The sequence below is a fragment of the Scardinius erythrophthalmus genome (assembly GCF_964197995.2).
Source record: "Scardinius erythrophthalmus genome assembly, chromosome: 6".
NCBI lineage: Eukaryota > Metazoa > Chordata > Actinopteri > Cypriniformes > Leuciscidae > Scardinius > Scardinius erythrophthalmus.
Genome location: NC_138226.1, coordinates 12,234,845 through 12,252,097, shown reverse-complemented (window position 1 = coordinate 12,252,097; position 17,253 = coordinate 12,234,845). Strand labels below are relative to the sequence as shown.

Genomic DNA, 17,253 nt, shown 5'->3' with positions numbered 1-17,253 from the left:
TAGTGAATTTGCTCAGCGGGTATTGTGTGTGTGTGTGTGTGTGTGTGTGTGTGTGTGTGTGTGTGTGTGTGTGTGTGTGTGTGTGTGTGTGTGTGTGTGTGTGGTAATGTGGTGCTGGTCCATAGCAAGGACAGAGAGCAGTGATGCATTGAATTATTGCTTGCATTCCTGCCTCAACATTTTGGAACTGGAATTGGAATTGAAGCATTTTGGATAATAATCATTTTGATATGTTTATAAATTATGATGTTTGGATATTCAGGGATTTAGAAGTGAAATGTAAGGCCCATTTGAGTGATACCTGAAACTTGATGATCTGACAAATAGTCATTTTTTTCTTGTAAATATTGTTGGGCATGACTGCAAGGCTGTTGTACTCTCTCTCAAAGGGATAGTTTTCCCAAAAATGAAAATTCTGTCATCATTTACTCAGCCTCAAGTTGTTCCAAACCTGTATGAATTTCTTTCTTCTGCTGAACACAAAAATAATAATTTTGAAAATGACAGTAACCAAACAGTTGATGGGCACCATTGACTTCCTTAGTATTTTTTTTCCCATATACTATGGAAGTCAATGGCTACCGTCAACTGTTTGATTACCCATGTTGTTAAAAGTATCTTCTTTTGTGTTCCGAAGAAAAAAGAAATTCAAATGCAAATCTGAACAAATGATAAAATGAAGGAGCTACATAAATGCCGTCTCCGAGAGAGGGTGAGAGAGAAAAATCATGTTGTCTATCATACAAGGTTCAAAACATTTAAATAGACACATCAAGTAGTAGAAAATGTGTATATTCAGTATCTTAGATTATTACTCTTGACAGAGAGCTGGTTTGGTTTCTGAGTGACTTGTAGAGACAGCAACCCTGATTTTGCGATTGTGCTGTGCCTATTTCGTTCATTTGTGTAGGCTATCATATCATAGGCTACAAGGTTTAAATCATTTAAATATACATATATAAAATAGTAGAACGTGTGTGATGTAGTATTTTAGTTGATATTAGGCTACTCTTGCCAAGCTCTGATTTCTGAGAGACTCACGAAGATGGTCACGCGGCTATTTGATTTGCGCTCAATTCATTTATAAAGTTTACACTCATTCACTTCACACACTCATTATTACGTAGTGATGATAGAGTTTTATGTATAATATTGTGCTTTCCCCTGGCTCACCTCTTATCCAGAAAACACGAGGAGTGACTGTCAGCTGAACATTTCTTCTATTATTTGGCAGAATTATTCATTATTTGTTTTGAAGCCATTATTCGTGCCTTTTCGAATAAGGTATTCGGCTTCAGACACATCCAGATTATTCCTGCCTGGCTGTTCAGTCAAATTAATTGTCATTACGTTCATGTCACTATAATGAATCATTGTATGACTTCATGCATTTCACATGTACTTACTAATCATTATATTTATTAAACAATCATGCAATTTAGACATTTAATGACTGTATTGCACCTCATTCCATACTCCATTTCTGTCTCCACCCACCCTCTCTCATTAGAGCCCATTTTGTGTGACGTCGGAGAGTTTCTGTGTGGAGACCAGCTGACCTGTGTGTCCGAGAACTGGCTTTGTGATGGGGAACCAGACTGCCCAGATGGTTCTGATGAAGCTCTGGACAAATGTAAGTAACCATTACACCAATCTACAATACCTCAAAACAGATCATTATGTCCTAAACATCTCTACATTCCCATATCTCCATTCGCCAAAAATCAGCATTACCCTGCACATGATTATGTTCCTTGCCTTGTTTAATTCCATGTTGGACTTCACATGCAAAGTGCTAGGAATGGTAGCTGGGCATTTTAGGGTGATGAAAGTGTCCTGATTTTAATATTTAATTGTATTCACAAAAAGATTGATCAGTTTATGCTAAAGCCGTGTGCCCAATTGCTTCCTGTTGATGCAGGGCATTTCCAGAAGAGCTTAATTTATAACAGATTCAGGCACAGTGGGTCAACTATTCTCACCACTGTTATTCTATTATCATTTAGATGAATCATGTTCACTCTGTTTTATTTATAACGCTTTAGAATGGATTCCGGGTGTATTTATCGTGGGGATTTTGTGGAGCTCATTACCATAGATTATGTATCGATAGGAAATGCATTACAATCTGCATTTCACAACAAAGTGTGCAGTGGAATTTAATGTGTTTTGGAAGCCAGCACAGACTACTATCGCAAGAGTGTACTAACAGCACTCCACTGACATGGGTAATTTTATTCATGTGTTTGTACATATTGGGCACCCTGAGGTTACTGTGTTGCTTACGATAGTGGGGTAAAATCAGTGAGTGAACTGTGCAGCCCTCTTAATCCAGAAAGATGTATTCATTTTCAAATACTTCATATTTTCCAGCAGCCACTGGGGGTTGAAATGTGGTATAATAAAATCTTTTATTTTTTATTTTTTTTAACTTAATTTTAATAAATAACTCATTATTGTTCATGGTTTTACATGGAGTGTAAATTGCTCACATATTCCCCAATTATTCAACTTACCCCTCGAATAAAAGCTTGTTTCCGCCACAGAATAAAAAGATAATTGTGTCTTTTTATCTCGCAATTCTGACTTTTTTTTAGAAAAGAGTCAGTATTTTTTCCCCCTTAGAATTGGACTTTATAACTTGCAATTGCGCACTTATATCTCACAGTTTATATCTTGCAATTCTGACTTTATAACTTGCAATTCTGACCTTTTTTCTTGCAATTGCGAGCTTATGTCTTCCAATTCTGAAGATTTGCAAAGTCAGAATTGTGAGATAAAAAAAAAGATATTTTTAAATTGTTTTATTCCGTCGCGGAATCAAGCATCCATAGTTTTCACTGGATTTTTTTAATTTATTAATTGTTTTATACATTTTTTTTTTATTTACACTTTCTTCTAATTTGATTTGATAGTGTATATCCTAAAACATAATTTGATGCATTAATTTCACTTCTATCTTTCTCCTTGACTAGAGGTTAACGTAATAAAAAAAAAAAGTGGCACAGCTTTCCCCACTTTCTGTTTTGACTGCTCTAATTTATCCTCACCTTTTTATGCTAAGACACTTCATTAATTTTAATTCTTTATAGAAAGGACTACATTTATTTAAAGTCTTTGTTCTGAGACAGAGCTGGCATTGGTTAATTATAATCTTTAAATTAATTTAAATTTTCAAGCATCCTATTACTTCAAAATTTATGAAAACCATTTTAGTTGTCAAGTACAGCTCTAACTAATGTATCCCTCACAGTGGGACTGTTTGTATTATACTATGTCACTTCTAATATTCTTCAAGTCATACTTGCTTGAGAACAACTTAAATGACTGTCTACTTGTTTTCATGAAACTGAATCTAATGATATAGTCATACTGTAGAAGCGTTTGCCTCTCCACACATGTCTCTAGTTGCTTCATTTCATTATGTTCAACTCTTAATCCTCTTAGTTTTATAATAAGATTAACCTAGACTGTTTTCAATTTCTGAGCCTATCTGTTATCTGATATTAAGTCCTTGGTTTTCATTTTATAGTTATTGTTTTTGCTGTTCCAGTTTCTGGACTGTGCATATTTCTAGTTTTGGCGTGCCCATGTTCTGCCACCACAGAGAAATGTAATCACCACATTCCCAGGGCCTCCAGGGAAGGGCAGCTGCACGTTTTCAGTGCCACATGGCCAGCGGGAAGCTGGATAGGCTGGCCATCCAGCTTCCCTATGGGACCAGCTCGACATCTTGGGTTATCAGGGGAGCTGGGAGACAGCCCACTTTCCTGTAATGAAGAAAAACGTATTGCAATGACAGTCTTGGAGCGTTCCAGGCACATCATGCTGCTACTTATATTGGTCAGTGGAGTATGTACAGTGAAAGTTTTGACATGAGTTATGAGTAGAATGACCATACGGCCGAAATAATCTCTGTATCGCTGAAAGGAATTGCGGAAAGATTGAAAGCTTGCTGAAGAACAGCTTTTTAGGATTTTAACAAAAAGATATGGGTCATTTCAGTGCTCCTGACTCTGTTCCATATGCTCTCGCTTTTTGTCTTGAGTGCAATGTACTTTATCAGGAAATACAAAGACACGCTTCAGTGACAAATTGCTCTACTATTCCCCCCACCTCCACCCCTCCCTGAAGTTTGAATTGAACAGACAGAGTAAGAGAGATTGATTTTTGTTTTGTTCTCATTTTTGTTCTGGGCAAAGCATTGACTCACAACACTCGGAAGGCAATGCAGACTGTGATCCACAAGGCGAGCAGATGATGTTCTTGTTTTTGAAAAGATGGCATCTGTCAAGTTAAGTATACTGGCCCTTAAATCCTTCTTTGATCAACTATATTTCATAGTACCTGGGTTAAACTTTAACAAGAAGCTCTACGTAAAATTTATTTACTCGGGACACAAGAAATGGCAAGTTTTTTCCCCATTATTAGGGCCCAAGCCCTGAAAGGGCGAAGGCCCTATTGTTTTCGTAAGGATTATTAGGGCCCAAGCCCTGAAAGGGCGGAGGCCCTATTGTTTTCGTAAGGATTATTTTTTTTTTTTTTCTTCATTATTTTTTTTTTTGCCTTTTTGCCACTTTTGGGGCCCTTAACATGCTCAAAAACTCTTGAAATTTTGCACACACGTCAGAACCCGCGGCCATCAGGGCCGGGCTGAAGCTGGTACCGGGGCGTGGCAGGGGGGCTCGACAGCGCCCCCTGGAATGGGGTCCGAAAACTTGGTCCATAAATCAAACACGCTTGCATGTAATAATATGAAACTCAGTACACATATAGATCTCATCGGGCCGAACAACTTTCGTGCTCTAAGTTTTACAAAAGCCCAACAGGAAGTCGGTTATTATACGTTGTTTGGAAAACGCATACAATGGAATGTGAAATACTCCTCCTAGGGATTTCATCCGATCGCCACCAAACTCGGTGAGAATAAAGTCAAGACATTGAGGATGAATTCTTGCGAATGGATTTTTGATATCTCAAACGGTTTGGCCGTGGCGAGGAAACAAATTTATGGCGAATAATGGGACACAGGAAGTGTGTTATAACTTCTGCATACATTAACTGATCTTGATGAAACTTCAGCAGTGTGTTTGTTGTAAGAGGCCGATCACATGGATGTGACTATTGTGAGTCAAAGTTATAGCGCCACCAACTGGCAGCAGGAAGTGTGTCACTTTCAAAATTCTTTGAATTCACCCTCTTAATTTTACCCGATTTGCTTCAAACTTTATGTGTATAATGTAGACACACGGCAGATGTAGACCTGTGAAAGGATTATTGATATCTTAGATACTGTTGCCGTGGCAACGCATCAAACTTTAATATTCTTTTCGGATGCGTTTGAGACTCTTAGCATGCTTGAAATTGGATGAAACTCGACAGATACATCACATTTATTAGCCAGTAGACATGTGAAAAGTTTCAGAAACGGGCATGGCAGGGGGGCTCAACAGCGCCCCCTTGAACGGGGTCTGAAAACTTGGTCCATATATCAAACACGCTTGCATGAATTAATATGAAACTCGGTACACATATAGATCTCATCGGGCCGAACAACTTTCCCTCTGTCAAGTTTCACGCCAGCCCAACAGGAAGTCGGCTATTATGGGTTGTTTGGAAAACGCTTGCTGTGGAATGTGAACTACTCCTCCTAGAAAATTCATCCCATCCCCACCAAACTCGGTGTGCATGAAGTCAAGACATTGAGGATGCTAAATTGCGGACGGATTTTTGATATCTCAAACGGTTTGGCCGTGGCAAGGAAACGAATTTATGGCGAATAAGGGACACAGGAAGTGTGTTATAACTTCAGCATACATTATCTGATCTTGATGAAACTTCAGCAGTGTGTTCGTTGTAAGAGGCCGAACACAAGGATGTGACTATTGTGAGTCAAAGTTATAGCGCCACCAACTGGCAGCAGGAAGTGTGTCACTTTCAAAATGCTTTGAAATCACCCTCTTATTTTTACCCGATTTGCTTCAAACTTTATGTGTATAATGTAAACACACGGCAGATGTAGACCTGTGAAAGGATTTTTGATATCTTTAATACTGTTGTCGTGGCAACACATCAAACTTTAATATTGTTTTTTGATGCTTTTGAGACTCTTAACATACTTGAAATTGAATGAAACTCGACAGACACATCACACTTATTAGCCCGTAGACTTGTGCAAAGTTTCAGAAACGGGCGTGGTGAGGGGCTCAGTAGCGCCACCTTTAGTCATAAATGGGGGGGGGTTAGTTTTATCAACAGCAACAAAACTTGGTATGTGTATTGTTCTCATCAAGACGGACAACTTTCTAATTTACATTAACGATCTCTGACCAACAGGAAAAGAGATATTTTGGTTTGAATGTGGATTTTCTGAAGAATTTTCTCTCCCTCTCTCTGTGTCTCTGTGTGTGTGAGGGGAGGGGGGGATTTGACTATTGCTTTTATATTGTTAATCAAGGTTTCAGGGGCTTTTGGGGTCCTTAACGTGCTCAAAAACTCTTGAAACTTTACACACAGGTCAGAACCCACGGCCATCAGTGCCGGGCTGAAGCTGGTACCCGGGCGTGGCAGGGGGCTCAACAGCGCCCCCTTGAACACGGTCTGAAAACTTGGTCCATATGTCAAACACACTTGCATGAATTAATATGAAACTCGGTACACATATAGATCTCATCGGGCCGAACAACTTCCGCAGTCTAAGTTATTAGCTCCGCCCAACAGGAAGTCAGCTATTATGGGTTGTTTGGAAAACGCTTGCTGTGGAATGTGAACTACTCCTCCTAGAGAATTCATCCAATCGCCACCAAACTCGGTGTGCATGAAGTAAAGACATTGAGGATGCTAAATTGCGGACGGATTTTTGATATCTCGAACGGTTTGGCCGTGGCGAGGAAACAAATTTATGGCGAGAAAAGAGAAACACGAAGTGTTATAACTTCTGCATACATTAACTGATCTTGATGAAACTTCAGCAGTGTGTTCATGGTAAGAGGCCGGTCAGATGGATGTAACTATTGTGAGTCAAAGTTATAGCGCCACCAACTGGTAGCAGGAAGTGTGTCACTTTCAAAATGCTTTTATCAAAAGTGGGGGGGGTTACTTTTACCCACAGTTACAAAAATCAGTACGCATATTGGTCTCATCGAGCCGGACAACTTTCTAATTTACAGTCATTAGCTCCGAGCAACAGGAAGTCAGATATTTTGGTTTGAATGTGGATTTTTTGGATATGTCAGACTCTGAGTTTTTAGTTACTCCTCCTAAGTGGTTTATTTTATTCACACCAAACTTTTTCAACATGATAAAAAATACATTCAAGATTATATATATATATATATATATATATATAAATATAGCTGCGAGCAGCGATGAAGGGCCAAAGCCGGCGGCACCGCCACCCCGGTGCCTTTAGGTAACTAAAGGCATCGGGGTTGCGGTGCCACCGGCTTGGGCCCGTAATCGCTGCTCGCAGCTATATTTATTTTTTTTCTTCATTATTTTTTTTTTTGCCTTTTTCCCACTTTTGGGGCCCTTAACATGCTCAAAAACTCTTGAAACTTTGCACACAGGTCAGAACCCGCGGCCATCAGAGCCGGACTGAAGTTGGTACCCGGGCGTGGCAGGGGGGCTCGACAGCGCCCCCTGGAATGGGGTCCGAAATCTTGGTCCATTTATCAAACATGCTTGCATGTAATAATATAAAACTCAGTACACATATAGATCTCATCGGGCCGCACAACTTTCGTGCTCTAAGTTTTACAAAAGCCCAACAGGAAGTCGGTTATTATACGTTGTTTGGAAAACGCATACAATGGAATGTGAAATACTCCTCCTAGGGAATTCATGTGATCGCCGCCAAACTCGGTGTGATTGAAGTCAAGACATTGAGGATGAATTCTTGCGAACAGATTTTTGATATCTCGAACGGTTTGGCCGTGGCGAGGAAACGAATTTATGGCGAATAATGGGACACAGGAAGTGTGTTATAACTTCTGCATATATTATCTGATCTTGCTGAAACTTCAGCAGTGTATTCGTTGTAAGAGGCCGATCACATGGATGTGACTATTGTGAGTCAAAGTTATAGCGCCACCAACTGGCAGCAGGAAGTGTGTCACTTTCAAAATGCTTTGAAATCACCCTCTTATTTTTAATTGATTTGCTTAAAACTTTATGTGTATAATGTAGACACATGGCAGTTGTAGACCTGTCAAAGGATTATTGATATCTTAGATACTGTTGCCGTGGCAACGCATCAAACTTTAATATTCTTTTTTGATGCTTTTGAGACTCTTAACATACTTGAAATTGGATGAAACTCGACAGACACATCACATTTATTAGCCAGTAGATATGTGAAAAGTTTCAGAAATGGGCGTGGCAGGGGGGCTCAACAGCGCCCCCTTGAACGGGGTCTGAAAACTTGGTCCATATATCAAACACACTTGCATGAATTAATATGAAACTCGTTACACATAAAGATCTCATCGGGCCGAACAACTTTCCCTGGTCAAGATTTACGCCAGCCCAACAGGAAGTCGGCTATTATGGGTTGTTTGGAAAACGCTTGCTGTGGAATTTAATGTACTCCTTCTAGGGAATTCATTCATTCGCCTCCAAACTCAGTCAGCATGAAGTTAAGACATTGAGGATGCTAAATTGCGGACAGATTTTTGATATCTCGAATGGTTTGGCCGTGGCGAGAACACGAATTTATGGCGAATAATGGAAACAGGAAGTGTGTTATAACTTCTGCATACATTAACTGATCTTGATTAAACTTCAGCAGTGTGTTCGTTGTAAGAGGCCGATCACATGGATGTGACTATTGTGAGTCAAAGTTATAGCGCCACCAACTGGCAGCAGGAAGTGTGTCCCTTTCAAAATGCTTTGAAATCACCCTCTTATTTTTACCCGATTTGCTTCAAACTTTATGTGTATAATGTAGACACACGGCAGATGTAGACCTGTGAAAGGATTTTTGATATCTTTAATACTGTTGCCATGGCAACGCTTCAAACTTTAATATTCTTTTCGGATGCTTTTGAGACTCTTCACATGCTTGAAAATGCATGAAACTCGACAGACACATCACATTTATTATCCAGTAGACATGTGCAAAGTTTCAGAAACAGGCGTGGTGGAATGGCTCAGTAGCGCCACCTTTAGTCAAAAGTAGGGGGGTTAGTTTTATCAACAGCAACAAAACTTGGTCTCTATTGTTCTCATCAAGACGGACAACTTTCTAATTTACAGTAACTAGCTCGGACCAAGAGGAAGAGAGATATTTTGGTTTGAATGTGGATTTTCTGGAGAATTTTCTCTCCCTCTCTCTGTGTCTCTGTGTGTGTGAGGGGAGGGGGGATTTGACTATTGCTTTTATATTGTTAATCAAGGTTTCAGGGGCTTTTGGGGTCCTTAACGTGCTCAAAAACTCTTGAAACTTTGCACACAAGTCAGAACCCCCTGGCATCAGAGCCGGGCTGAAGCTAATACCCGGGCGTGGCAGGGGGGCTCAACAGCCTCTCTTATATTTATATATATATTTTTAGCCTCTCCTCTTAAACCATTTATTTTATTCCCATCAAACTTTTTCAACATGATGAAAATACATTAAATATGCTAAATTGTGAACGGATAATAAATATCTCAAATGTTTTTGCTATGGCGAGGGATTAAACTAATGTCCAAAAAGGAAACACTAAAAACCTTAAATCTTGTAAAAATGTAATTATATACCATTTATTTCTATATTAAAGTATACAAATATTACAACTAAACCCATTTTATTCTGTTTTTAAAAAGAATTTTATTCTAATTTTATTCTAAAATTAAAAACAGTTAAGTAAAAAAAAAAAAAAAATCATACATAGGGCTATACTGCCCTCTTGTGTCCAAAAGGATATCCAAATAGTATATAAAACGTTTTACTAAGTAGGCATATTGTATTTAAATATAAATGTATTAGGTATATGACTGTGAAGATATTTTCCCATCGGTTAATCGACGTGTGACACGAGCGGGTGCTTTTAAATCACTAATATAAAAGTGTAAGAAAAATAATGATAATGTTGCACACACAAATCACACACATGTGGGAAAGAATGATGCTTTTAAACAACACTAAACCGCCATTAGGTGTCGCCAGGCATCCATCTTAATAAGCGAGTCATTGATTAATTCGTTCAAACGATTTGTTCGAATGAGTCGATCATGATTAAGACAGATGTTTATGGATTGATCATTCAAACTTTGAGTCAACCGATTCGTTAAAAATGCTGAATCGTTCAGTTATGAGAAAACACGTGATGCGTGATGGTTCTGCCGTGATCTTTGTTTAACTATTTTCGCTGCTGAAACAGAACAAAAACAGTCAACATTGCATCTAAAATGTAAGTGACTTAATTGTAACTGTTTATTAACCTGTTGTATGAAATCTAGGGGTGGGAGAAAAAATGTATTCTTAGATGCATCGCGATGCGGACGTGGACGATTCTGAATCGATTCACAAATGTCAAAAAATCGATTCTCTAAAAAAATATTTTTCTAATAACAAAATATTGACGGAAGGCAAAAGGCGGAACTCTAAGCGGACGTGCGTGCAGTCTGTGGCGCGCACATAACAGAAGTTTCTTCTGCTCACCAAGGCTGCATTTATTTGATTAAAAATACAAACAAAAACAGTAATATTGTAAAATAGTATTCCAATTTAAAACAGCTGCTTTCTATTTTAATATATTTTAAACTGTTATTTATTCCTGTGATCAAAGCTGAGTTTTCAGCATCATTACTCCAGTCGTCACTGTCACATGATCCTTCAGAAATTATTCTAATATGATGATTGATACTCAAGAAACATTCATTATTATTTTAAATGTCGAAAACAGTTGTGTACAGTCTTTGATGAATAGAAAGTTCAAAAGAACAGCATTTATCTGAAATCTAAAGCTTTTGTAACGTTAAACACTACCGCTCAAAAGTTTTGGGTTTGTAATAATTAAAATTTTATTTTTTGGGGAAATAAATAAAATAAATCAGTACTTTTATTTATGAAGGATGAGTTAAACTGATCAACAGTTACAGTAAAGACATTTATAATGTTAAAAATATATATATTTGAAATATATGCTGTTCTTTTGAACTTTACATTCATCAAAGCATTTTGAAAAAAAAAATCTGTACACAACTGTTTTCAACATTGAAAATAATCATGAATATTTATTGAGCATCAATCATCATATTAGTATGATTTCTGAAGGATCATGTGACACTGAAGACTGGAGTAATGATGCTGAAAACTCAACTTTGATCACAGAAATTAATTACTATGTAAAATATTTAAAAATTGAAAACAGCTGTTTTAAATTGGAATAATATTTCACAATATTACTGTTTTTGTTTGTATTTTTAATCAATAAATGCAGCCTTGGTGAGCAGAAGAGACTTCTCCTAAAAACATTAAAAATCTTGCTGACCCCAAACTTTTGAACAATAATATATATATATATATATATATATATATATATATATATATATATATATATATATATATACATATATATACATATATATACATATATATATACATATATATGTATGTATGTGTGTGTGTGTGTATGTATATATATATATATATATATATATATATATATATATATATATATATATATATATATATATATATATATATATATATATATATATAAATATAGCTGCGAGCAGCGATGGAGGGCCAAAGCCGGCGGTACCGCCACCGGCTTGGGCCCGTAATCGCTGCTCGCAGCTATATTTTTATTTTATTTTATTAATGTTTTTTTCTTCTTCTTCATTTTCATACTTTTTGTTTAGAGTTATTCTCTATATCAGTGAGCACTTTTTCTGATCTCCCTGAAACACCTTGATTGTAGTCTTGAGGCATGGTTGTGTTAGTAGTGTGTGGAAACTTACTGTGTTATGGTAAGGGGCGTGACATTTCCGAAACACGCTCAAAGCGGTTGACCAATCACAACACACTGGTCCAGTCGACCAGTCAAAACACACATTTCCGAAACACGCTCAAAGCGGTTGACCAATCACAACACTCTGGTCCAGTCGACCAGCCAAAACACATTGTGCTTTTCTGAAAGAGGGGCATCATAAGGACCAGAGCTAAAAATGTTACTGACAGACTGGGAAGAGAATGCTGCAAAAACATAAAATAAATTAAATATTATGTGTCTCTTTGGACATTCAAGCATAAAAACCTATTGTAACAGAGCCCAAAAACAAAATCAAGACTTTGTAAAAGGGCATAATATGTCCTCTTTAAAAAAACAACAAAAAAAACACATTAAAATATTCAGTATACAAACGTTTAACTAGAGCTAAAGTAAAAATATAGCTGAATGTTTCACTGTCCCTTTCACATTAATGTAGATATATTCAGCAAAATTAAAATATACAATAATATACAATTATATGAAACTTCAATAATGATTATTTGAATGGCATTGTAAATATCATAACAAAATATGTACATTAATTAATATTGTACAATGCGTGTAATTTTAGGCTTTGATTAAAATTCAACATTCAGTTTTATACAACATGTAACGAGGTCCGTTGTCTTTCTTTGCACTAAGGGCCCTAGGCTTGAAAATGATTGACCCCAAAGCTCAAGTGTATATCTCACAATATAGCAAAATTGGATGGGGGTTGCGTAGAATTAAAGGGCGGTCTTGCAAAAATAGCTAGTTGTCGCTTTCCATCTAAGATGCATAGAAATGCGTTATGGATTTTATGAGCACACCTCTCAGGGCAGTTTCTTATGGCCCTCTCATACTGAAATAAATGGAGAGTAATGTGCCTATTCCCCAGGAGAACTGACACCTGCAGAAAGGAGGTTTGAGAGGTAATGTAGCATAGCATCTTGTTATTGAGCTGAGGGACAGGCATTCTGCATTATGCAATATTTACCTCAATGCCCGCCTCTGAGCACAGACTGAAATGCTAGCAAAATAGACTGTGTGGGGGACATTTATGAGATCATCAGATGACATTTAACTTGATTAACATCTTTTGAGCTCTGTGTTTTATGAGGGCATGTACAGTACATTTTGGAAAAGAAAATACACTGACATTGCTTTAGAAAGATCTCTTACCTAAATGATAACAATACATCAGCCCTGGACTTCGGTTTTAGGAGAGAGTATTGTGCAATAGTTTGGGGCAATTTGTCATCTGGACATGAGCAGAATGCTGTTTAAGTACAGAGCACAAGCTGCTGATATTTTTTACTTGTGATTTTTATATTGGCTCACAACATCAAGACAAGAGCTAAATCAAAGCAGCTTATTAGAAGGACAGTTACAAATTAAAGGGAATTTCATTATGCTGGTATTTCTCATTTCATTTTCTCAGTTGTTAGATACAGTTACAGCCCACGTATATGGACATGAAATGGTACAATTTCTGTGTTTATATGCGTCCGTACAGGCTGATTTTAAAATGTCCCTACCAATTTTGAAACCAAATCTGTGCCGTTAAAATCATGACAAATTGCCCATAGGCAACAGAACTCCAAAAGCAGCAAGTGGTATGTGATTAAAGAGTAAAATGGGTTTTCATCACCTTATTGTGGCTATCAAAATATATTAAATATATGCGTGTGAGTGTGTATAGCATATATATCCTAACTCCAGACATCCAGGGGGTTTGGCATGTAAGCGGGGAGCTTTGGAGATGATCCTTTTAATTTAGTGTGAGCCTCTGTGCTGTGAGAGCCAAGCTGATTCACTTCCTGTGGATGATGCCATCTGCTTGGGGGCAGCAAACAAACAGACAGACCAAACAAAGGCAAAGCTTTCTTCACTGTCTGTGCGTGAAGCATGCAGAGTTGGGTGCAGCTTAAATAAGGTTGAGACTTGATTTTATTTTCTAAATTGAAAGGTAGTCAGATGTGAAGGTTTTACCCAGTGCGTATGTATTTTAGCTCATAAAATCATAGCTGGGTCATTACTATGCAGTATTTTATTAAATATGTTTTAATGTTCTGGACAAAACATTAAAATATTTTTTAATGTAAATAAATGTATGTATATTTTTTTAAAAGATATAAATATTATAAGTTAATTGTCTTTTACCAAAATGGCACTATTAAGTGATTCTGACTTCCCTGGTTACAATGCTGTAAAAAAAAAAAAAAAAAAAATTAAAGGGGTCATAGGATATTATTATTATTATTATTATTTAGTGCTGTCAATTGATGAAAAAAAAACGTATTAATCAATTTTTCTGTAATTAATCACAATTAAAAAAAATATTTTGTTATAAATTCACAGTTACTCTCCAAATTCATGTAGAAACAACTAAAGACAATATTTTTAAAATATTTGTTGTAATGGCATTCTTTTTATGAATGAAGGCCAGTATCACTGATACTAATACTGCTACTGATGTCTCTATGATATTGATAGCTTTCAATTATACTGTAAAATGTATTTCACATTTTTTTAAGCTTTAAAAAATACTTAAAAATGCTTTAAAGCTACTATATATATATATATATATATATATATATATGTATATATATATACTGTATATGTATATATATATCTATATGTATATATGTATGTATATATATATATATATATATATATATATATATATATATATATATATATATATATATATATATATATAATTTTTTTTTTTTTTTTCACCGCTAGGGGTTGCTAACCTCTTGCAATAACAAAGGCGTAGGTTGATAACCCATAAGCAGAATTATGGAACTTATCGTCATGCCGATGGATCTAATAATTCTAATAATTTTTATGGATGAGTGAATACATTGATGTTTTTAATTAAGCGGGGCGCTAGTGCTAATAAAAAACAGATATCATCGTCACACGCGAGTCCCGCGGATATAAAGGAATAAGGACATTTCATTCTACCGAACTACCCGCAAGTGCTGAATTACTACTCACACAGGTCAGTTTATTTGACGAATGAAACTTGTGAGGTAATGCAACGCTGTTTCACTTGGTCTACACTATCATACTAAAGTGCATCTGAGTGTGTTGAAAGTTAAAATGTTATTCTATGTGTTAGTTTGTTGGCTATATGAGACAAGCAGTAAGCTAGATCAACATTATAATAACATACTGATCATATTCTACCATTTTAATCATGTGGAGCTATATAACAATGATTAGTTTTATGTATATTTGCTCACCTGTCTAATAAAGTACATGCAAGAGTGGCGCCCATGTCAAGTCGTGATTCGTGAAGCTCTGTCAAGTCGAAGTTAGTCGCGGACGTGGAGCTCGCGGCATCTCGAAAACGCCACGCCGATATTGATCCTCGTTTTATTTCTCCTTTTGTCCCAAAGTCTGCTTGCCATGGTCCATAATGTTTGAACGAAACAACAACAGTGTGAGTGTGCTGCTAGACATAATGCAGTTGTCCATGTCTGTCACCATGGTTACTATGGCAGTACAAAACCAGGGATAACGGATATTACGTTATCCCTGGATATTACGGATATTACAGATATTACGTCATTGACAGGCGACAATGACCAATAAAAAATCTTTGGAAACTTTTGGGATTTTGCAAGTACACAACTGCAGGAAATATATCACAATGTGCAAGTGATTTTTTTGATATTTTATTACAAAAATATTACATAGTGTACCTTTAAAAAAACTTTTAATTTAAGTGAACTTAAAACAATGTTCACATAAACTCATAAAATTATAATAAATGTCATATTTACCTGTAGCCTTCCTACCTGTCTAAGAGGTAGGAAATATACAGAAATTGAATAAAGTTATCGAACACTTTACAGTCTTGACTGCATAAATTATAATTTAAATATAGAATAATCTTTATTAAAGCTACAATTTTTTCTGCTATTTCTCTGTTGTTGTTCTTTAATGAACATTAATGACAGACATCACAGCAACTGGTTTATTAGACTGCTGTCACTTTAAGATCTGCTGCTGTCCCATATGACTCGGATCTGACACGCATTTCATTTTCTCACAGTTTGTTAAGTTAAGAGTTCTCTTTTGTCTTGTCACACTTGAATGGTTTAAAAGCATTTTCTGAGCCTGATCATAAAATGTAACGCTAGCCAAAGGATGACAGAAAAAAACGGATGCTGTGTTAAAATTAAACTGAAAAAAAAATTGCATGCGTTAACACGCTAATTTTGACAGCACTATTATTATTATTATTATTATTATTATTATTATTAATTATTGTTGTTGTTATATAGTCCTTGAAGATCACTTATAAGGTTACTAAAGTTTTTTTGCACACCAAAATATATATATATACAGTATGTGGGGAAAAGAATATTTTCAACCTTCATTCTGACCCTCTGTCTGAAATAATACATTTTTAAGGGGCGGATCCATTAAGGCTGGTCAGTAAACATCCACTGTTATGATTGGCTATTGCATGTGAGTGTTTTGAAAACATTATGCATATAAAACCGTCATTTACAGATGAAGCATTTGAAATCAGATCCAATACAGCAGATTGCTTCATCTGTCAACAAAAGTTTTTTTTTGTTGCAAACTCTCCGTTACACTGTGCCTCATTTACAAAACAATCTGCGGTCAAATTCTCTGAACAAACATATAATCATCCATCCACTTTTTCCTGATGCTGGTGTCCCTATGAAGTCTGTACAGGTTTGACTCAAACGAGCTGTGTCAAAGGACGTGTCAAAGCGAACGTTCCTTTACGCTTCTGTTTACTCTTCCATTTGTCCTCTTGTCGGCAGACTCAAGCACGTGGAGTAAAGTGAATGGGTATCTGTATACTGCAGCCAGTGTAGACAGCGTCAGTGATTATAATGGGTTCTATTTGCTTTTGATGCGAAGGCATACGGTGTAGGCAAGTGTCAGCTGTTAAGCAAATGCATTTGCCTGTGTGATGTCACAAGTCCCCAAATCTATCTATCTATCTATCTATCTATCTATCTATCTATCTATCTATCTATCTATCTATCTATCTATCTATCTATCTATCTATCTATCTATCTATCTATCTATCTATCTATCTATCTATCTATCTATCTATCTATCTATCTATCTATCTATCTATCTATCTATCTATCTATCTATCTATCTATCTATCTATCTATCTAACTGTGAATTTACTTTGATTCCCACACTTATACATAATGATAGTGGATGTTCTTTCTGTTCATTCACTCATCTCTATAATATTAATGCTATATCAGGTCTGGTTACATTGAGTTTG

The 17,253-nt window shown here is 36.4% G+C and overlaps 1 protein-coding gene across 1 annotated transcript in view; it reads left to right on the top strand.

Moving 5' to 3' along the window:
- lrp1bb (low density lipoprotein receptor-related protein 1Bb) overlaps window positions 1–17,253 on the top strand; it is a gene marked incomplete at its 3' end in the record, with an annotated part of 323,276 nt that overhangs the window by 94,748 nt on the left and 211,275 nt on the right. Inside the window, exon 2 of the mRNA XM_081367857.1 lies at window positions 1,511–1,633. Coding sequence (XP_081223983.1) covers window positions 1,511–1,633 — 123 coding nt within the window. The remainder of the gene's footprint in view (window positions 1–1,510; window positions 1,634–17,253) is intronic.